The 21925-nt window shown below is 52.6% G+C and overlaps 2 protein-coding genes and 1 long non-coding RNA gene across 8 annotated transcripts in view; 1 reads left to right on the forward strand and 2 right to left on the reverse strand.

The window, feature by feature from the left end:
• Positions 1-7117, forward strand: part of SMPD3 (sphingomyelin phosphodiesterase 3) — an 83636-nt gene extending 76519 nt beyond the window's left edge. For all 4 annotated transcript variants that reach the window (XM_078063713.1, XM_036109165.2, XM_078063711.1 and 1 more), the window contains 4 exons: positions 1050-1139; positions 1443-1506; positions 3674-3836; positions 4109-7117. In XM_078063713.1, coding sequence (XP_077919839.1) covers positions 1050-1139; positions 1443-1506; positions 3674-3836; positions 4109-4151 — 360 coding nt within the window. In that variant the 3' untranslated portion in view covers positions 4152-7117. The remainder of the gene's footprint in view (positions 1-1049; positions 1140-1442; positions 1507-3673; positions 3837-4108) is intronic.
• LOC118546456 (uncharacterized) lies at positions 2307-3799 on the reverse strand. The gene is made up of 2 exons (XR_013444418.1): positions 3338-3799; positions 2307-2548 (listed from the first exon to the last, which is right to left on the reverse strand). It is a non-coding gene; the product is annotated as an uncharacterized LOC118546456 (long non-coding RNA).
• An 892-nt stretch (positions 7118-8009) lies between the features above and the next one.
• The window catches only part of PRMT7 (protein arginine methyltransferase 7), a 43533-nt gene continuing 29617 nt past the window's right edge, over positions 8010-21925 (reverse strand). For 2 of the 3 annotated variants that reach the window (XM_036109161.2, XM_036109160.2), the window contains exons 9-18: positions 18291-18418; positions 17724-17859; positions 16419-16502; positions 15824-15871; positions 15092-15181; positions 11381-11542; positions 10181-10255; positions 9245-9405; positions 8444-8540; positions 8010-8234 (exon numbers count right to left, since the gene is read on the reverse strand). In XM_036109161.2, the coding sequence (XP_035965054.1) occupies positions 8058-8234; positions 8444-8540; positions 9245-9405; positions 10181-10255; positions 11381-11542; positions 15092-15181; positions 15824-15871; positions 16419-16502; positions 17724-17859; positions 18291-18418 (1158 nt within the window). In that variant the 3' untranslated portion in view covers positions 8010-8057. Of the gene's footprint in view, positions 8235-8433; positions 8541-9244; positions 9406-10180; positions 10256-11380; positions 11543-15091; positions 15182-15823; positions 15872-16418; positions 16503-17723; positions 17860-18290; positions 18419-21925 lie in introns of all 3 variants that reach the window. The other variant, XM_036109162.2, reaches the window with a different exon arrangement.

The following is a 21925-nucleotide window of genomic DNA, read 5'->3' on the forward strand; positions in this document are numbered from 1 at the left end:
GACGTGGTTGAACTGGGATTTGAACCCTGGCAATTATGCCTTTAACCATTAGGCTAAAAGACTAAAAATTGATCATGGGCAAACTTTTAAATAATTGACTTAACTAACTAACCTGGTGATCACGCTGATCTCAGGGACCTCCTGGGAGTTTGGGCAGCTCTGAGCTTCCCTCGGCCCAAGGAGCTGATGGGAGGAACCCCCACTCCCACCCCCACCCCACCCCACCCCGCCCACTGGTTCCTGGGCTCCTTCCACAGCAGCCGAAGCCCCAGGAGAAACCAAAGATGCGTGAGTGACATGGGGTCTGTCAGCTCAGGCTTAGCCCTCAGTGAAGGCAGGACACCTGAAGGTCCCACCTGGAGCACAAGGTGGTGCCCTCACCTGGTGACAGCTGTTTCTGTCGGTTCCTGACCCGGAAATCAACCCCTGACCATAGTGGCAACTCCAGGGTGGGTGGGGGAACAGTGTCTGCCATGGAACACACAGCCCCTGGCCGCAGCCCGCGGTGCCCTCGAAGTCACATGCCTGGGACCAGCGCCAAATGCTGGGTGCTCCTGGGATCTTCCTGAGTCAGGGTGGGAACGTGGCACACAAAGGAAGAGGCTGCCAGAGAGTTCCACCCAGTCAGGCCCCACTTGGTGCCTGTCCTTCCTTCCAGGGGGTGTCTGGCTCCATGAGTTGGCCGGACAAACTAGAATCCAGGGCAGGTCACCTCTCCCTCTGAGCCTTGTAGGGTCACTCCTCACTCAGCCTGGGCACCCAGGGCTGTGAAGGCAGGAGCACCCAGAGGGAGCCCAAGGGGGACAGCGACCACTGTCCTCAGAAGGATAGCTCAACCCGGGGTTGGGGAGGGGGGTGCTTTCTCAAGGACACAGAAAACCAGTGACAAATGAAACATGGTTCATCTGGGACCTCAGAGCCCCCCAGAGGCAGTTAGCCGAGGGACTCGGTGGCATCTGGTCAGCGTGACTGACTAGAAGCAGAGGCAGGCAGCCCTGAGGACAGACATCCTGCGCCCCACAGCAGCCCCCCTCTCCCTGCTTGCACAGATGACAAGCTGGAGCAGCAGCACTCCCTGTTTACACACTACAAGGACCCCTGCCGCCTGGGGCCCGGAGAGGAGAAGTCCTGGGCCATCGGTGAGCTGGGGCTGGGGGCAGAGGGTTGAGGGTGGGGGCACCAAGGGGAGCCGGGGGAGGGGAGGGGCACCGCCGAGGCCTGAGCCCTCCATGCCGAGGCCTGACACTACACCAAGGCTGGGCTCCCCGCAGGCTTCCCAGGGAGACTTCAGGCCCTGCCCCCAAGACCCCACTGCAAGGGGCAGGGGCAGTCAGCTGCCCAGGCCTGAAGCCTCACTCAGACCTCCCACCCCAGGGAGGCGGCCCTCCTAGAGGCTGGCTGGGCCCTGCCCACAGTGATCACTCTCGCCTCCTCGTTCCCAGGTACCCTGCTGGACACAGACAACCTCTACGACGAGGAAGTGTGCACCCCTGACAATCTGCAAAAGTAAGCAGCCAGCGGCCATGCCGCCACGGTCGGGCAGGGGAGGGTGGCTCCCGGGGCTGGGATAAGCACTGAGCCCCAACTCTGGTGTGGGGAGCTGGGTTGTGCCGGGCAGAGCAGGGAACACAGTTCCATGGGAAAGAAGCCTGTGAGGACCTCAGGGACTGAAGCTGGGGTGGGTGGAAACTGGGCCACCCTCACACCCCAGGGGGCTGGTCCACCCACGGAGAAGCCTCCCACCAGGACGAGGGGCTCAAGGTGGCATTTCCTACATCAGCACCAGAGTCCGGGCTCACTTTGGAAGAGCTCAGCCTGCCCTGAGCCCCATCCTGTTGAGGCACTTCCAGGAACAGGAAAGGGCCCAGAAACCCTCGGGGCGAGGCCAGGGCTGCCGAGATCCCTGTGGAAGGGCTGTGGGGATGGCCTGTGTTGCAGGGACCCTGGCAGCTGGTAGCCACAAATCAGGCAAATTAAAATACGAGCGGAGCTAACACAGACCAGTGTTTTCGAAGTAGAGACAGTTCCATCCCAGCCGAACTTCATACTTGAATCTGATGAGACTTCCATAAAGGGCACATTTGAGAGGCCAGCAGCAGAACCAATTTATAACTCACAGCCTGAGACTGCACAGAGTCATGGCAGTGGCTCCTCACAGCTAATTTGAGCCAATTAATTAGATTATAGACTAAATTTGAAACATCATCCTATGCCGAGAAAATTATCTTTTTATGAGATGATGATTAAAAAATGACTATCAGTAACTCTTAGATCATTGATGCTGGAATTAATTATCAAAGGCAAAGGACAGTAATGGATTATATTTCTGAGATGTAATGATGTTCTGCATGTCATTAGTGTATTTATCTCAGGGCTGATAAAGACCTTGTAGGAACCCATGTTTGCTGGCTGTTCGCGTCCAGGCGCCCCTTCCATGGGTCCGGGCATGAGCCAGCCTGGCGGGTCTGTGCGGTGTCTGTCAGCGCCTGCCCTCTGCAAGTCTCCCGTGAAGGCTCTTCACCGCGGGTGCTCAGGCTCCAGAGGAAACCTGGCAGGAAGGGAACAGCAGACAGGAAGTCAAAAGACCTGGATTCAGGGTGTTAACACCCCACCTGAGCACCTTGCACACCGTGTAGAATCTTGACCCACACTTAAGCACCTACATAGTTTCCTTCCTCCGAGGAATGGGATGGCAGACACATCCTATGTTTTTTGTTTTTTTCCAAGTTTTACTTAATTTAAGTCACCTCTACACCCAATGTGGGGCCTGAACTCACAACCTCAAGATCAAGAGTCACATGCTTTTCCTACAGGCGCCCCACCACCACCACGTTGTTCCTTTCTCAGCATGCCTGGTCCCCAAAGTGTCCTGGGGCCCACGGTGATCATCGTCATGTCAGAGGAGAGCTCAGGGGTTGGGTGGCACAGCCGCTCAGAGCTAGATGGACCCAGGAGTCCAGTACTGGGATAGGGCATGGGTGCCCTCCTGCCTCGCCCAGCCCCCTGCTGACCTGAAACAATAGTCCCAGGAGGTCTGAGGACCTTGAGAAGTCTCTGAGGTTCCTTGCAAAGACCCTTTCCCAAAACAGGCCCCCCAGTGGCTCCGAGCAAAGCCCTGTTGTGCACCTCTGTCCCTGACTCGGCCCCAGGTTCTGGGCAAAGCTGTGTCCAAACTTCAGCCACAGCTAAGCCCAAAGTGGACATGGGACATTCCTGGACAGACTCTGGAGTGGCACGGCTCAGCCAGGAATTCACAGGCTCACACCGAGTTTCCCTCCACCCCAGGCCATTTTTGGCTCCACAGGGAAGACAGATCTTACACTGGGTTTGGTCTGACCTGCTTGTCTCTCACTTGGGGATGAGAACATGGCTCCAGGGCACCTGGGTGGCTCAGTTGGTTAGGCAACTGCCTTTGGCTCAGGTCATGATCCTGGAGTCCCGCCAGGATGAGTCCCACCAGGATGAGTCCGACATCGGGCTCCCTGCTCAGCAGGGAGTCTGCTTTTCCCTCTGGCCCCCCTCTCGTGCTTTCTCTCTCTCATTCTCTCTCAAATAAATAAAATCTTAAACAAAAACAAAAACAGAGAACGTGGCTCCACACTCAGGATCTGGGGCCTGGGGAAGGGGGCAAGGGGCTCACCTTGCTTCCTGTGCCTTCCTGTGTGTCGAGCAGGGTCTTGGAGAGCGAGGAAGGCCGCAGGGAGTACCTGGCCTTCCCCACCAGCAAGAGCCCCGGGGTGGGCCAGAAGGGACGCAAGGACCTGCTCAAGGGCAACGGCAGGCGCATCGACTACATGCTGTATGCGGAGGAGGGGCTGTGCCCGGACTGGAAGGCCGTGAGTCTGGGGTGGACCGGGCAGCCAGGCTACGCCTGGAGATAGGGGACCCTTGCCCTGCACCCCTCAACATCACGGAGCTCGCCTCTGAAAACGAGCTCGGTCAGTGCCAGAGACCCTGGGGCCCATGTGATGCTCCCACCCTTCTGTCTCCAGGAAGATGCTGCCCAGCTCCAGCCGCACCCCCCCATCCCATGGCCCCACCCCTGCTCTCCAGGCCCTTCCTTTGCAGAATATCCTCTGGATCTAATAGGGATGCTTCTCCCCAACAGGAGGTGGAAGAATTCAGTTTTATCACCCAGCTGTCTGGCCTGACTGACCACCTTCCAGTGGCCATGCGGCTGATGGTGTCTGCAGGAGAGGAGGAGGCATAGACCAGCCACGTCATTCCGAGCAGTGGGGCCTCTGCCAGCCCTTTGAGCCGCAGCACCTCTCTGGCCGTGTCCCCTCCAGCGAGTGCCCCTGGTGCTGGGGGAGGAGGGCAGGGACCCGGGGGGAGCCTCGGTCAGTCCCGGGTGAGCTGGAACCAGCGCTGTCCTGCACCTCTGGGCACTCACCGTGGACGGAGGAGTCAGGCCGGCCTTGGGAGCCGCAGCTGCCCGACAGTGCCATTCTTTCGAAACGTGATTTTCTACAAATCTACAGCACAACCTAGTTTGTAACCCGGGGGTTAGTATGAGAACCGGGTTTCTGTACTCTTTGTATCTCTTCTCAAGCTTCGTCCAGGGTTCATTATTTTTGTCTGCTGCCACGTTGTCTCGCATGCCTGCACCCTCGCATGCACGCTGCCCGCATGTCACGTGCCATGCCGTAGCCACACAGACCCCTCGCTCGGGCCTCACCCAAGGCCAAACTCCAAACACGATCAGAACCAGCCAAAGAAGCATTCCTGGGCACAGGGCCGCCAGTCCCCGCCTCCAGCCCAGACGGCTAGCAAGCAGGGACCTTGAGGGCTGTGTCCAGTTACCAGCAAGGCCGGGCTCTTTCCAGGGTCTTGCATTCAAGGGCGATTACATTTTAAAAAGAAAAACAGAAAAAGTTAAGAAAACTACCCTTCACTTTAGAGGGTCTGCAATCCATGAGGGAGAACGCTGCTCGGGCTCCCCTCTCCCAGCCAAACAGGGCCCCAGAGGCTCCCCCAAGAGACTTCAAAGTGGGCAGAGGGAATCTGAGGAGAGAGCATCACCTTTTCACAGGAAGAAGGGGAGCTCATGGTATAAAGGGGCCAGGGGGACTTCAGGTTTTCCAAATGATAGATTTATAGCTTCTCTTCTGTCAACACCAACACATCCTCTTCTTTCTGCCTGATCCCATTTCCCTTCTGGACACCTCTCTGGTTTGGGACCAAGCTTTCCCTGGCTGAGCTCAGGAACTGCCTGCCTGCCTCTGGGTGAGGCTGCAGCTCTGTCATCCCAGGCCCAACCTGAAAGGCGACCCAGGGGCCCTGGATGAAGAGGCAGGAAGCCAAGGTGCAGACCGGCCTGTCCCCTCACCCTCACCAGTGTGGAGGCTGGGGGTGAAGGCCAGGGGCCACCGCTTGCCTGGGGCAGCGAGTGGTACTGGTTGGCATCCAGGCCCGTAGATACCCACTCTGCCACCATGTGACCAGGGCCAGCCCTGGGTACTGGGAAGGACATGGCAGAGCCCAGGTGAGGTCTGCAGCTCCCCTCTCCATGGCAGCACTGCCTCTGCCTACCTGCCTTTTTAAACACACCCGGGGATGCTCCCCATAGTCACGCGAGGGAGGCTGGTGTCTCTTTCCCAGTACAAGGACCCGCCAACTCGGAGGACTGTTTTTGACAACCCCCACTGGTCTCCCCTCCTCAAAGCGCCCTGACCTTGTGCCCACCTGGCTCAGAGCCAGCTCTGCCCAGCGAGGCTGGGGAGTGCACCAGGACCCTTCGAATACTAGAAGCCTCCTGGTGCCGGCTCGCTGACGCTGTGCCTTGTCACCCACCTGAGCTGCAAGAGGGACCAAGACGGGGGCCAAGCAGCCAGCCAGAGGTGGGCCCTGTGTTGGAGGAGGACACTCTTGAGAACCATACATAAACCTGGTTTGTTCAGGGCAGTGTCTGGGCTGACGGCTTCGCTGCCAGGAGCATTCCCTGACCAAGCCCCCAGCCCCACCCTGAGTCCGGAGCCAGGAGGGGCTGCTCAACCCCGAGTGCACAGTCCCACCTGGGCTCTCTGCTGTGCCTCTCCTCCGAGGGCCTGGCCTCCAGGGCCCTGGCTAGGCTCCGTGGGGTCAGAAGGCCCCCCACTCCCAGGAGCAGCCAGGAATCTCTGCTCACATAGGCAGGGCCCAACTGAACACGCTCGATGCCTGGATGGCGGGACTGAGCCAAGGCCTCCAGGCTTCGAGTCAGCCGTGTCCAGGAGAACAGGAGAGACAGAGGCCAGGGTTCCTGAAGCAGAGAAACGCCAGCCCAGCCTCCATCCCTCCGAGGAGCCACCTCCCTCCCAGGGCAGCTCTCCGGGAGCCGCGGCACAGGGGGCACATGCTTCTCTCCCTACTCACAGGGCGGCCTTAGGCAAGTCATACCTCCCTGTGCCTCGGTCATTTCCTGTCCTAACAAGGTCGCCTCTGCCCAGCCTGGCCCTGGCATCTGGAGCCGGGCCAGCCTGCATCCCATCTCCCCTCACCCTTCCCTCTGGCGCAGCCTGAGCACTGAGGCCACCACTGCCCAACCACACGTTTCATCAAGGCTGTGGACTCCTAGGACCATGCACAAGCCAGACTTTTCCATTTTGATTTTTTAAAAAAAGAAAACACTATCAGGATCTCAGATTCTGTGGCATCTAGGCCTAGGAGGGGTGGACACAGGGGTCATCCAAATCCCCACCCAAGGCCCCACGCCTGCCCCAGGCCCAGCCTCCTCCACAGAAGCCAGGAGGCAGGGGTCAGCTTCGGAAGGAAACGGTCATTTCCATTTGTCCAAACCACCTTGAGTTTTAAGTATGAATATTAACCTTGATGCTTTTTAACTATTGTATTAACTTGCTGAGATTTAGAAATACTGTTTTAAAAAAGAAAAAAACCAATTTTTTAATTTCTGTATTTTTTTCTGTATTGTATCCTCATGGGACATTAGGGGTTTTATATGGTAAGCACACCTAAGGTTTTGGTAAAAATATTATCAAATATATATCCAGACGATTCTTCCCTAGAAGAAAAACAATCTTTACACCTGATAAAATATTTTGAAAAGAGAGGTGTTTTTTCCCTTTATTGGTGCTGAACGGAAGGATGGATAATAAGAAAATAAAACTGTGAGGCTCAAGGTTGGTGTTCTCTTATTTGAGCGACAAGCTGGGGCCAGGCTGTGGGGGGCCGGCCTTTCCTGCCTTTCCCCCCAGCAGCACGGGAACAGGATAAATCTGCCCTGAACCGCCAGAAAACCAGGCCACCTGGGTTCCTACTATCTCCTTGTTCCCTCTGCAAGTGGGAATAAAGAACGAAGGGCACCTTGAGTGAGAAGAAGCCAGGCTGGGACCACCTCAGGACTCCCTGGCCTTCCCCAGCAAAGCAAGCGCCAGGCTGGAGTGGCTACACCGTATCCATCTGCCCCAGGCCTCCGAGGTGGCGGGAGGTCCTTCTGCTAGAATGGGGGCACACAGGAAAAGGCTTTACCTCCTGGCTCCTCCTCCTGATGGCTGGTTTCCGGGTCTGCATCTCAGGAAATGCTTCGAGACCACCTCTTCCCTATCCTCTGAGCAGCAGCCTGATGTCCAGGTGTCAAGTCTCAGTCACCTGCTGATGCTGCATACAGAGGCCAGAGGCTTATGGATATGCCTGGATAATGTCACCCAACACATGAGAAGGACGGCCCTGCCAGGGTCTTTCAGGCCCAGGGCCTAGCCACAAGTCAGCATCCCAGCCTAGATCTAGAAACCCCTCCCAGCTAAGAGCACACAACCTGCCCGGCCCAGCCCGCTCCCAGCACAGCACAGGGACGCTGCCACGTGAGAGCTTTCTGAGCACTTTGGAACCACGGTGGGGGCGGGGGGGGGGCCTTCCTGGCCCCTCCTCGGCTTCAAATTCAGTCAGCAGCTCAGGCTGCCCATCACACCCAAATCAAGGAACTGGCGGGCGCAAAAATGTAAAAAGGGAAGAGGGCTCCTCTGAGCCCAGAGGTCTAACTGGGCCCTGAAAAGAGAGGGAGCTTCACGCCATTCAGAGCCCAGAGCCCTCGGGCCACTTTATTTCGCAACAAGTGAGGGTCAGCACCCGTCCTCCGGGGTGTCTGACAGCGTGAAATCCATGGTGACATCCCCAGTGCGGGGCTGGAACTCCACGGTGTAGCTGACGGTCCGAGGGCCGCCCTGTGGGGCTCTGCAGTCCGGGCTGGTGAAGAAGTACACAGCCTGCTTGCAGTGCGGGTTCCAGCAACAGTCCTCCTGTAGAAGCAACAAGAAGGCAGTGAGGGCACGAGAGCCCCCTCCTGGTCAGCCTCCAGCCCGGGCAACTCGCAACGAGAAGCTGCTGCTCAGGGCCAGGTGACCCGGGGCCACAGAGGAGTTAGACCTGGCTGCCTATGCCAGGGATACCCAGAGCAGTGCCAGCTCTCGGGGTAGGCCTGCTCTGGGACTCACGTACACAGCACTACCTTGTCCTCTGCAGACTCCAGGAGGCCGGTGCTGACCGTGCTGTCCGAGGTCAGGTGGTATTCCATCCACAGGACGGCCCCATGGCTCCTCCCAGGCCTGGGGGTGGGGGGATGTTGGGCCAAATAGAAACAGCCATGCAAGAGACGGGCAGGCACAGCCACAGCTTCCCTCTGCCTTCCAGAAACCTCTGATCTTTCCTTCCTACCCAATCAGGAGGCTGCTAATACCACCTGGCTAAAGGCCACTTGGTAAAATGCTAAGCAAAAAGAACCACAACCCAAAGCCCCACTTGCTTCCTGCAGCCTGGCCAAGCACTTAGAGGAACCATGGGGCCGGGGCGTTTCCTCAGGGAAGCAGCAGCTCCTCCCTGTGAAGGGAGCTGGAGCTGGACGGCCCCACTGTGCCTCACAATGAGCAGCCCTTACCAATTCCTAACCTGCTTTAATTCCCAGCAGAGTTCAGGAAAAATGGCCCAATGAGTAACCATAGCAACCAAAAATTACGTTTCTCTACAGCTCTGATTGTCATGATGCTGAGCTCAAGGGGAGCTACAGATGTGGGGGGATGTGCAAAGCCCACTCTGGATCTCCCTCTCCACCAGCACACACCCAGGGGCTATGGGGACCCGCTAGAGACTCAGGGCCACTTCGGACCAGGAAGGGCAAGGCCCAGACAAGGAGGCCATCCACCCCACGTGAGAGCAGCCGAAGTAAGTGCTTAGTGACCTGCGCAGTAACTAGACAGAAAGCAGGCCCCACCCTCTCTTCCCCCACTTGCTGCACCCTGGAACCTGTTCTCACCTCCTCAGCTCGATGGAGCCCTCAGCACGGACCGGGTACAGGGGGACCGGGTGCCGAAAATCAAAGGTCAGGATCTGCTGGGGCTCGGACAAGCGGCGACATGGGTACTCCCACAGCGGGTGGGGCTCGGCCTCCTTGCTCTCCCTGAAGTCCAGGGCACGCTGAGAAGGTGAAGGGGAGGTGGGGGTGTACAGAAACAGGGACAGAGCCAACAGCCTAGAGATAAGGGACTCATGTCCAGTCTCCAAGGTCTAGGCCCGTGGTCCTTCACCTCCTTGGCCCAGGTCCCTGAGAGTAACTGCCGCCGTCACCTGGGGCAGTGGGTCCTCACAGAAAGACCACAGGCCCCTGGATCAGACCAGCTGCCTTCTCCATTCCCCGCTGCCGTGCACAAGTGTCTCCTCAGCGAGTCACTTCACCTAAGCCTCATTATCTCCTTTTTAAGATGGGATGACACTCCTGGTCATGAGCTACTCTGAGGACCAAATGTCTGCAGTGGTAAAAAAAAAAAAAAAAAAAAAATCTGGCACTTGGACACTCGCCCATTCAGTGACCCTTCCTGAGCACTACAGCTGCCAGGTCACGGCGACATGAGGCTCCCAGTCTAGAGGGAGACAGGAGTCACAGTGCCTGGGACACTAGCCTCCAGCTGAGAACGGGGCTGGGTAGGAAAGCTGCCCCACAGGTGATCTCTGGGCCGCTGCCTGAAGGTCACACATGAGTTGGCGGCAAGGAGAGCGTATAAAGCCAAGGAGTGAGGGGGCGCAGGGTGCAGCCCAAGGGGCAGGGGTCATGGGGTAAGAAATGGGGCCAGACTCAAGATCTCCATGCTCACTTGCACTGTGTAAAGGAAGGCCAAGTGGGAAGGGCAGGATGCTGTGGCCACACGGAGTGGGTGGGTGGGACCCTGAAGGGAGGAACTGTGGCCCCACCTACCTTAATCATGTCATCCATGATGTGCACATCAAAGCCTTCGCAGTCACCACAGGGACTCCGGATCCGCCACAGGTCCTGTGAGGAAGGCACAGCCCTTGTCGACACCCAGCTGGGGATGGACATCACAGGTTCTGTAGGACAGCACACCGGCATCCACACCCACCCATAGACACAGAAGCGTGGTCACAAGAGCAAGAAGGGTCAGTGAAGTCAGGCTTGGGGTGCCCCGGCCCCAAACCTGAGGCACACCTTGCTGTTCCCACACACTTGGAAGAGACCCCAAGGTCGAAGGGGCTCAGAGATTGGGGCTCAGAGAAGGATCCAGGATGGTCATTCAAATCTGCCAGGTCTCAAATGACCCCAAGTCCTCACCTACAGGGGGACAATCTGCCAGAGCCACTGGGATGGGTTTTTTGGGGGAAGAAATCTGTAAACGAGCTCCTGAGGCTCTGCACCTATGAACACAGCACGAGGACAATGGGAGGGAGGGGACCAAAAGTGCACACAGGCCAACCAATTTTGTGTCCCATTTCCAGGATATATGCCTGGGAATGAGCGTCATTCCCACATTCCCTCCTGGGCCATGAAAGCCAGAACTCCCGTGGAAATCTCATGAGGTAAATAAACAACACGGAAGAAATGCCCAGAAAATAAGCGACAGAGCCACTGAGCTGCCAATGGATGAAACTGCTCTAATCAAAGAAATATCAAAGGAGGTTCACTCTACTTCTCAGGTTGAAAGCATTTCAAAATCCTTTTAAGAAGAAACACCTTTCCCAAAACGACTTTGTGACTGGTTCTGCTTTGATGAGAAAATTAAAATGAAGCTTTTCAATTTTTTCTTGCATAAAGAAGCTGACTTTCCATCTCAAAATGCTTTTAACAACTGGAGCGTCAGCTCTTAGTAAGAGCAGAGCAAACCACGCAGCATGTCTTCTGAAACTCTTCATTTATGTTTTTTAATTATTCTGATAAGGGATAACTAAAATGACAACACATAGCCACTTCCATTTCATATGCCAAATTATTGCATTTGTACAAAGGCAAGCCTTTTCCATTCAACCCTGCAGTGTGCTGATACAGAAAAGGACAGACTCCTACCATGAGGACTCACACTGCTCCACCTGCACCCAAGGTCTCTGCAAGAAAACAAGGCCCCTCGCCTCCCAGCCCTTCTGCAACAACTTGTGGGTGGCCTACCCTGAACTCCACGACCACAGCGTGCAGCGAGGCAGCCTGGGGCATCACCACAGCACCGGGCCCCAGCTGCTGGTCCACAGCGGTCCGCACATACCAGAAGTAGAGGTTGTGCCACGGCAGCAGGCTGGTGGTGAAGAATGGCTCCCCCAGCAGGAGAGAGACCTGGCAATCAGAGCAGGAAGCAGGACCAAGGCGTCAGAATGATCCAGCTAAAGAGTGAAGGCACATTACAAGTTTCATGGGAAACACGGAAATAAAAAGGCATTCGTTCACTCACTCAGGCAACCAACGAGCATGCCAGGTCTGCCCCTGCCCTGAAGGACACAAAGATGAGAAGCAGACACGAGCCCCGCCCTCAGGAGCGCAGAGAGGTGAAGAGGGGATCCTTGTACAGCGCAGTAAGCTTTGCCAGTCAGAGGCGAGGAAGGGACATGTGGAGGGAGCCCAGACGGAACAGCATCAGGAAGGCTTCCTGAATGGCATCCTGTAGGTAGATCCCCACTCGTAGCTTATCATGACAAACTGTTACCAGTGCTCCTCCAGCAGGCTGCCTCACTAGATTCTGAGCACCACAGAAGCGGGGACGTTGGCAGCACAGTATCCCCGGCACCCTGCAAAGTGCTGGCCCCGAGCAGATGGTCAATGAATGTTTGCCAAGTAAATGAACAAACACATGAATAGGAGTCAGAAAAGCAAAGGACCGGGGATTCGAACAGAGGGATGCAGGGGCAAAAGCATGGGTATGAGAGCAAGGCCCTTCGGGAGCTTGTTACACAAGTAAACAGGGTAGAATTGGTAAAGGGTGAGGCCAGAGAAGTGAGGCCAGAGGAGCCAAGTAGCCCAAAGGCAGCTGATGGCAGGCCAAGGGGACTGGACCCTTTCCTGGAGCTAAGAGGGGATTTCTAAATGCTTTCATCAGGGGTTCAAATGGAAGGAATGTGTGTTAGAAAGAGCCCTCTGAACAACCAAGAAGCATGTGGAGACCCACCCACAGGGAGCATGGGCACAGGAGAGGACTTGGCTGAGTACTGCAATGGACCAAGCAAGGAGCAGGGAGTGTACAGAAGGAAGGACTGGGAGACGCGGCAGATGCTGACGAGACAGGGTACCCAGGGCTGGGCCCAAGCAGAAGGGCAGCAAGGGAGGGGCCAATGTAAGATGACACCTGGTGTCCAGGTGAGGTAAGGAAGATGCAGAAGGAAACACTGAAGACAGAAAAGAGTTGGCCCTGCAACACTGGAACAAGGCAAGAAAGTCTGGTCTCACCCCTTCTAGTCACCACTCTAGTGACCTGGAGGCTAGCCAGTGCGCCATTATTAGTGGCTTACAGAACCGGAGGATTTTTTTAATCCTCATCTCTGAGAAGGACAAAAAAAAGTGCAACTTGTACTGAGCGTTCAGACAGCGACATTCATAGCAGCCAAAAAGTAGAAACAACCCAAGTGTCCAGCAACTGCTGAACAGTTAAAACAAAATGTGGTCTATCCATACAATGGAATATTCTTCAGCAATAAAAAGAAATGTAGTACTGATTTATGCTACAACATGGATGAACCTTGAAAGAAGCCAGTCACAAACAGACTACACATTTCATATGATTCCATTTATGTGACTGTCCAGAATCAACAAATCCCTGGACAAAAAGTAGATTGGAGGTTGCCTAGGGTTTGGGAGGATTGGGGGCAAATGGGAAGTGACTGCTAATGGGCACAGGGTTTCTTTTTAGGTGATAAAAATGTTCTAAAACCGACTGTAGTGATGATTTTACAACCTTATGAATGTACTAAATCACTGAATTTCACACTTTAAAGTGGGTAAATTGTATGGTATGTGAATTATATCTCAAAAACACTTTCTTAAAAAAAAAAAAAGGCATGGGGGGAAAATAGGCAAAAGAAAAGCTATGTCACCAAACTAGACATGCAACAGCTACTCAGCACGTGGAAAGGTGTTCAACATCATTAGTCATTAGGCAAATGCAAATCAAAATTATGAGACATTACCCCCTAAAATGACCATAATAAAAATGACAGACAGTACCAACTGTTGATAAAGATACAGAAAAATTGGAACTTTCATACATGTTACTAGTGGGGGTGTAAAATGGTATAGCTGCTTTGGACAACAGTGTAGCAGTATCTTAAAAAGTTAAACAAAAATACCACACAACCCAGCAATTCCAAGCCTACACATCTAAGACAATTAAAAACATAAATCTTCACAAAGACCTATATATCAATGCTCACAGCAGCCATGGGAGCGCCTAGCTGGCTCAGTCAGAGGGCATGGGACTCTTGATCTCGGGGTCATGATTTTGAGCCCCACATCGGGCACAGAGATTACTTGAATAAATAAAACTTTTAAACAAGTTTAAATTAAAAAAATCTAGCTGCATCAGTTCCCTCCTAAAACTAAAAAGAAAGAAAGAAAGAAAGGAAGAAAAAGAAATGTTCACAGCAGCATTATTTTAAAGGCCAAAAATAGTTTTTGAAACAATCCAAATATCCACCAACAGGTGAATGGAGAAACAAAATGCGGCATGGCATAATATTCAGCATTAAAAAGGAATAAAATACCGACACATTCTACAACATGGATGAACCTCAAAGGTGTGACCAGTGAAAGAAGCCCAACACTAAAGACCACATATTGTTTTATTCCACTTATATGAAATGCCCAGAAAAAACAAATGGATAGACAGAAACCAGATCAGTGCTTGCCTGGGGTTAGGGGCTAGGTGATGGAAATGCTCTAAAACTAGAATGTGCGATAGCTGTACAACTCTACAAATTTACTAAAAATCACTGAATTGCATACTTGAAATGGGTTAATTTTATGGTATGTCAACTCTCAGTAAAGCTGTTTAAAAACAAAAAAAGGTGGCAAAGAAAGATGATCGATTCCAGCTTGAAGGGCCTGTGGGATATGTAAGGAAAGCTATCCAGATGGCACTTGGACATAAGAGATTTGCAGACCCAGCTTTGGCGGCCAAAGATTCCCTTATGGGAAAGGACATGATCACCCAGAGAGAAGACAGAGAGGGAGAGGGCAGGGGGAGGGGCAGAGGCAGAGAAATTTAAGCGGACTCTCCATGAGGGCGGGACTCGACCCCATGACCCTGAGATCATGACGTGAGCCGAAACCAAGAGTCGGAAGCTCAACCGGCTGAGCCACCCAGGCGCCCCTAAAAAAAGCAGTCTCTTAAGGACCTAAAAAGAAATGTGTTAAGAAGGCCTCTGGGTCATGAGGGTCCAGGAGCTGGTAAGAGGAAATGTGCGGGAAGACTGTGTTTAGTGTCTCAGGTCACTAGGGGTGGGAGTAGTTTCAGAGGCACACGGGGCAGGGTGGGGGTGGTCAGAAGACCAACTGTGGGAGACAGACAATCAGAAGATCAACCACAGTGGTGGCAGGAAGCAGAAAGGCGAACCAAAATACGGGAGCAAAGGGAGCTGGAGCGCTGTAAAGGGGTAAGGCAGAGAGGACACAACACGCTGCTATTCATCCCAACAGAGCCACCCTCCCTCGGACGCAGCAGAGACCAGCTAGAGTTGAGAGCAGCGCACAAATCTGCATGCCAGGCATCTCTGCCTCGCCTGGCCTTGTGGCTGAGACAGGTGTGGGAGCCAGCATGCAGCCGAGAGAAGAGAAGGGGGCGCTCAGGCCAGCACAGTGCTGTGCTGTCCCTGCAGGGACACAGCCCTCGCCACTCACCTTTTTACCCTTCAAGTCTGCAGACGTTACCAATTCAGGCCGTTTCTCTATTATGTTAATTTTATCTTCCAAGTGGTTAGCCTTGAAAATCTTAACAAGAAAAAAAAATGAAAGTATTGTTTTTGTCCAGGAAAAAAAACATCTCAAAGTTGCCTTGTCTGTTTGCAGTTTTCTAGCCAAATAGTTCTGGAGGACCACTTTTATCTGCTTTGTGAAAATTCTCTCCTCCAGGGGCATCCTGTGCACCAAAGATGAGATCACTAGCAAAATGTTGTAAGAGCAAAAGAAATTTCTCTTGCAGGAATATGAGCAGGACTCAACAACAGGCTTGTAGTTCTGGGAGTTTCCTTCAGAGAGGAAGAAATCAAAACCAATCACTGGCCAGGGGGAGAAATACCGTCACAGAACCAACCAGCCAGGCCAGCCTGTGAGCAGTGACTCCCTGGACACTGGGTCACAGAAACAAATCATAAATTCATTGTATCACTGCAAACATTTTAGTTTTGTTAGTTTTACGTGAAGTGAGGAGAAAAGCCATAAAAAGAAAGCAGAGTCTGAATGTTTCTGCTATCCAGGGACAGCCCGAGAAGACTCCCGAGCCAGCTCTCAAGATGGAGGGCTTCTCACTAGCTCCCGTAGTGCCCGCACGGCACCAAAGCGATCAGTCCCAGACGCAGGAAGGCAGGCCCCCGCCCGGTCCCCCCCGTCAGTTCCGTAACAATTACCACTTACTTTTCTCATCAGTCTGTGCGAAGCTGCTGAGTTCTCTACTGTAAACACCTAAAGAGAATACATGTCCTTAGTTGTAGGAGATTCACTTGACAGAGAAAGAAATTAAACGCCAACATGATCACTCCAAGGCATAAGGTACCACCAAACCAAGTCTACCTGTGCTCATTACCCACGGGGACAGCGCCCCCTTTCTTCTTTTTCCAAAGACTTTGAGAGACAGAGCGGGGGGGGGGGGGGGGGGGGGGAGAGGGGAGGGCAGAGGGAGAGGGAGAAACCGACTCCGTGCTGAGCATGGAGGCCACACAGGGCTTGATCCCCTGACCCTGAGATCATGACCTGAGCACTTAACTGACTGAGCCACCCAGGCGTCCCTGCACACCCCCTTTCTGCACTGACCCCGAGCTGCAGCTCTATGGGAACAGCTACAGCCTGACTCCTGCCTGCACATGGAGGCGAGCAACCCCAAAGCCCCCACATCCTTGGCAGCTGTGCTTGCAAAGAGCCCGAGTCACAGAACTGTGTACCCAGACCACGCAACATTCGAACTCAAGAGCTGCCTTTAGGAAGCTAGCAGAAAGGCACGTGTGTCCAGTACCTGCTCTGCCCCAAGGTGATGGGCCAGCAAGGAGAGCAGACTGCCGTCACTGACACACAGGCACACGCTGGCCGGCTTCAGCACCTGCAGGAGAACCACCACCTCAACACAGGTTTGCTTATAGTAGGTCAAGAAATTCTTGTTGGCACGCTCACAGAAACGCTTCCCTTCTCCTGACCCCACCCACTCACTCTGTGATCCTTCAATCCGATTCTATACCCTCAACACCCAGCTGGATCTTCTTGTGTCCCCACAGTCATGCTTACCTTCCAGGCATTACGCAGCCCCTGCCCTCCAGTGTACCCACCTCACCCACCTCTCCCCACCCAGACCTCACTGTCAGGAAAGACTCCTCAAGCTGTCCTAGAAGACCCAGCTGAAGACCTGCCCCACTTGCTGGAGGCCACCTCCCAGTCTACAACAAGCCTCTTCCCTCTCTGGTCGCAGCACAGACAACTGTGAGCCTGACAAGTGACTCGCCAAAGGCAGGGATTACTTTACAGGTCCCAGATCCCTTTGAGAGAAACATAAGACAGCTGGGATCTTCCCTCCTGCAAAAATGCATGCATTTGCATATGTGCACACATAGTTCTGCACACAACTCCAAGAGGTCCAAGAGACACCCCTCCAAACCCTGGGTGTGGTCCTGGCCTGGAGAGACCCCTGCCATAGGCAGCAGGGAGCAAAGGTTTTTAGGCAGGACAGTTATTTTTTTTTTTTTTTTTTTTTTTTTTTTAAAGATTTTATTTATTTATTTGAGAGAGAGAGAATGAGAGACAGAGAGCATGAGAGGGAGGAGGGTCAGAGGGAGAAGCAGACTCCCTGCTGAACAGGGAGCCCTATGCGGGACTCGATCCTGGGACTCCAGGATCATGACCTGAGCCGAAGGCAGTCGCTTAACCAACTGAGCCACCCAGGCGCCCCTAGGCAGGACAGTTATATAACCAGATTCATATTTCAGAAAATTTTAGAAAGGAGGGAGATAAAAGGAAGGATGGGGTGGCTGAATCCACTGGGATCATCCACAGGGACTGCTAGTGACCACAAAGGCGACGCGTTTAGAGCGACAAAGGCAGGGGCCGAGGTGAGGCTCCCAGGGAGAGGCTCTCACAGGAGAGCAGAAAACTAGCCCTCAGGAAGTCCAGTAACATGCTCCCTGGCTCACCACCTGAGGGCCCACCCAGAAGCCACCTGAAGACCAGGAAGCACAGAAATCAAAACCAACAAACTATAAGCAAGCAATGAGCTGGGGCCCATGGGACTAACTCCTTCTTGCCTATAACCACCCGGGGGCTGGACACTGACCGTCCTCAGGGCCTGGACGTATTGGTCAGTTCTGTCCTGATCATTGATCTCTCCAAACCGAGGCCGGTTCCAGAGCAGGTGAGCTTGGCAGTCGCACACAGGGCGTGCTGGGTAGACTCTCCCGTTTTTTTCGGGGCTAGGGCAGGAAATGAACAGATGGACATGTATGATGAGCGTGATCTGCTAGGCACTGGCAGGCATAAAGGCACGGCACAGGGATCTGCCCAGGAGAACTGAGATGGGCCATGGTGGGCACATCCTCTAGAGGGCATGGGTCTAGGAGCTGGCTTACAAATGGGCATTAGCGGTTAGAGGGCCCCCCAATTCAAGACTTCTCATCTAGGGCTCTTCCAAATGGGGGCCCCACAACCGGGACAGCCTCTTCTAGTACAGGACAATGGGCACTAACACATCCAGTCACAAAACTTTTACTCTTATTTCATTCTGTTCAGACACAAACCTGCCCACTCGTGCCTCTACAGGGTCTGTAAGGCGAACTTACATAAGTGCACAGTGTCACCGGCCCAGGGCACCGCCCCCCCCCCGCCAACAAGACTCGGGACATACCAGGTCTTCTGGAGGCTGTACCATACACAATAGTCGTCGTGGTGGGCTACCAGGCAGAGGCTTGAGCCTTGGACAACGGGCTCTTCTTGTGGCAGGAAGTACACACACTGCATCCAGTGGTCCCGCCACTGAAACAGGGAACAGAGAATCAGGCATCCCCAAGCTGCAAAAAGAGCAACGCTTCTAATCCAGGAGTCAAAATCCAAGCCCAAAACCCACTTGCAGGGAGACCATGCTGTGGACTACAGATGCCTACTCTTGAAAGAAGAAAATTCTCAAGTAAGAGAGGCTAATGGCTGGAAAGCTTGCTGGAACGCTACTGGCTTTAGAAGGATACAATGCAGCCCAGGGTAGCAATCTTCAAGAGGAGCTCAGGACAGGGGACTCTGTCCCATGTACGTGCATGGCTACGTGTGCATGCCTCCACCTCACGTGTGTGTGTGTGTGTGTGTGTGTGTGTGTATGTACAGGCAAGGAAGACGGGAAGCAGAGAGGGAAGATGGGGGAGAGAGAGAAAACAAACACAGCAAATGTTAACAATTGGGAAATTTAAGTAAAGGGCATATCAGTGTTTATTTTCAAATTATTCTGTGGGTTTAGAATTTTTCAAAATAAAAAGTTGGGAAAATAGTACAGAAAGGTCTTGTTCTGTTTATTCTTTTGAATTAAAGTTTTTAGGGGCGCCTGGGTGGCTCAATCGGTTAAGCCTCTAACTCTTGATCTCAGGACCATGAGTTCAAGCCCTGTGTTGGGCTCCATGCCTAGTGCAGTGCACTTATTTAAAAAATAAATAAATAAAAATAAAATAATATAATATAAAATAGTTTTTAAAGACCTGGAATACTCTAAATTGTGAAACGGTTTACAATGATCCAGAGTCAACTTTTAATAAGCTATATTCATCCTTTTTGACACTACAAATCCCACATACAGGATTCTTTGCTAAGAAAAAACAAAGGAAAAAAGCTATATTCACATGAACACCCTTATTACAGATTTAGACTAGCAAAACCTGGCCCTGACCCAAATGTCCAGCAGCTCAGAAATGGATCTACAAGTCCTTATACAGAATATCAGCAGACACTAAAGATGGTAACTGAAGACGAGTGCAGCATGAAAATACAGAAATCAGCACCGACAATCTCATGTATGTGGAAAGAGATCAAAAGAAGGAAGTTCTTTGCAGTGATAGGACCCTGAGTGCCTTTGGATTCATTTTTGTTTTACACAAGGAGGTTTATTACTCTTACAATCTTTAAGCCTCTTTTTATTTTTTTAAGCCTCTTTTTAAAAAAGAAAGAACTATCCTAAAAAGTGGATACCTGGTGCAATTCTGACGAGATGAGTGTGTGCTCATTCTCTGTCATCAGCAGGAACTAAGAAAAACTTGGTCCCTGGGGAGACTCCCAGAGCACCGCCGGGTGCGGATGCAAACAGAGCTGACACCAGCCCCACTTCACAGGAACACATTCTGCCCTACCTAGATCTGAATTTAACTGAAAGGCAGGTGAACGACATTCCCAGGTTATCTAAAATGTCTATCTGAACATAAAAGTTAGAAAATGACAATGTAACTAGACACATTATAGAACAAGTAAACGCTAACAAGGAGGAAAAAATCGATTCTCTAAAACCTGTTGTTCATTCCTTACTGTGCAAATTGACCCAAAGACAAGAGAAGCCTTCCCCAATAAGGCTCTCTGACCATCACGTCCTCACAAGCCAGCCTCCCAGGTCCGAACGCTAAAGGGATGCTGACTGAACCCACTGGCCGAGGTGAGACAGACTGAATATATTTCAGACCAAGAGCAGTTTAGTGAAGTCATGAGGGAGATCCATTAGCAGCTCTTCAAATTTCTTTTTTCTTTCTTTCTTTCTTTTTTTTTTAGATTTTATTTATTTGAGAGAGAGAATGAGATAGAGAGAGCATGAGAGGGAGGAGGGTCAGAGGGAGAAGCAGACTCCCTGCTGAGCAGGGAGCCCGATGTGGGACTCGATTCCGGGACTCCAGGATCATGACCTGAGCCGAAAGCAGTTGCCCAACCGAGTCACCCAGGCGCCCGCAGCTCTTCAAATTTCTAACAGTCCATAAGTCACCGCCGATAAAGGAAGGACACAAACCCATCAGGAGACAAGCACCCACCACTGCTGCCTAAACAGGAGGCCCTGCTCCGATCACTGGTCGGGCCTCAGTTTCAGTTTGGGCATTATGTGGTTACCCAGCACGTCTTGTATGAGGATTGAAGGAAAAAAATAAACATAGTAGTGATGAGGGAGCAGAAGGCTAGCTGAAGACAAAGCATAAGCTGACCTTGCAACCTTCCCCCACCCCCTACTTCTGGGTGGGACATGTGACAGTCTTCCAGGAATCTCCCTAATATATTAATGTTAACACTTTGCTAGAGGGGAAAACAACCTTAACTTGACAATGGCAGGCCTCCGGTATCTTGTAGGTGGGGCCTCTTTAGCATATGAATGTTCTTCTGAAACTTCCCTTTTCCTTAACTTCCCCCAACTCCCAAGTATATAATCACCACTCCTCAAGACCCCAGGGCAGGAGCTCTTTATACCCACGGGTCCTGTCTCCGTGCTTTAATAAAACCCATTTTGCACCAAAGACATCTCAAGAACTCTTTCTTGGTCTTCAGCTCCGGACCTCACCCCACTAAACCTCACCTATATTCCAAAACATCAGCAGCACTGTGAAGATATGCAAATAAAAGTATTAGCATTTTATATTCTTATGCTAATTTTGTATACATCACTCTCCCGGAGAGGAAGCTAGCAGCCCAGTGTCCACCTCAATTCTGCGGGTGAATTCTGACTAGCCCCTCCCGCCCCCAAACACTCGCTCATCCTGCGGAAGACCCCCTGAAGACCAGGCTGTGCAGAGTTCATTTGCACTGCCTGGAGGCACACCCGGCCAAGGCCAAGCAACTGGAGGGGAGGGGCGAGGGGGCACCTCACAAGCCCGGGGGTCGGGGGTTACCAACTGCAATCCTGCAGCAGTCATGACCCTTTGGCCTAAGCAGTAACTCAGGGGGCAGGGGAGCGGCTAAGGCCATCCCCCGATGTCACCCTGCGTACACCTAGAACAAGCAGGCCAGCAATCAAGATAAATCCAGTGCCCAGCAAGTGGTAACAGGACAACAGAATACAGAGAGAATGGTGCCCAGGGACTCCCAGGTAGAGAAGGGATTGGGTTTTTTTGGAAATGTTGGTGAAGTTGGTGGGGTCTGGAGCCAATGGCCGAGACGTCTCCCATGCGAAATGGTGGTTTATTAAAGCACGGCGACAGGACCCCCGGGCAGAAAGAGCTGTTGCACCAGGGCTGTGAGGGGTGGCTGATTACGTACCTGGGAGTTGGGGGCAGTAAGGAAAAGGGAGATTTCAAAAGGATTTTCATATGCTAAAGAGGACCTCCAAGATACTGGAGGCCTTGCCATTGTCAAGTTAAGGTTGTTGTTCCCTCTAGTAAAGCATTAACACTAAGACAGCTGTGACTTTCCTGCTGGAATTTAGGTTATTGATAACAATGTTTTTATTGATAAGAATGCTTTTTTCTTGTAAATCACGAAGACATTTTGTAAACTGAGGGAGACTCTTGTCTTTAGATCTCTATTAGTTAACCATTT

This window comes from Halichoerus grypus, chromosome 15 (genome assembly GCF_964656455.1).
Source record: "Halichoerus grypus chromosome 15, mHalGry1.hap1.1, whole genome shotgun sequence".
NCBI lineage: Eukaryota > Metazoa > Chordata > Mammalia > Carnivora > Phocidae > Halichoerus > Halichoerus grypus.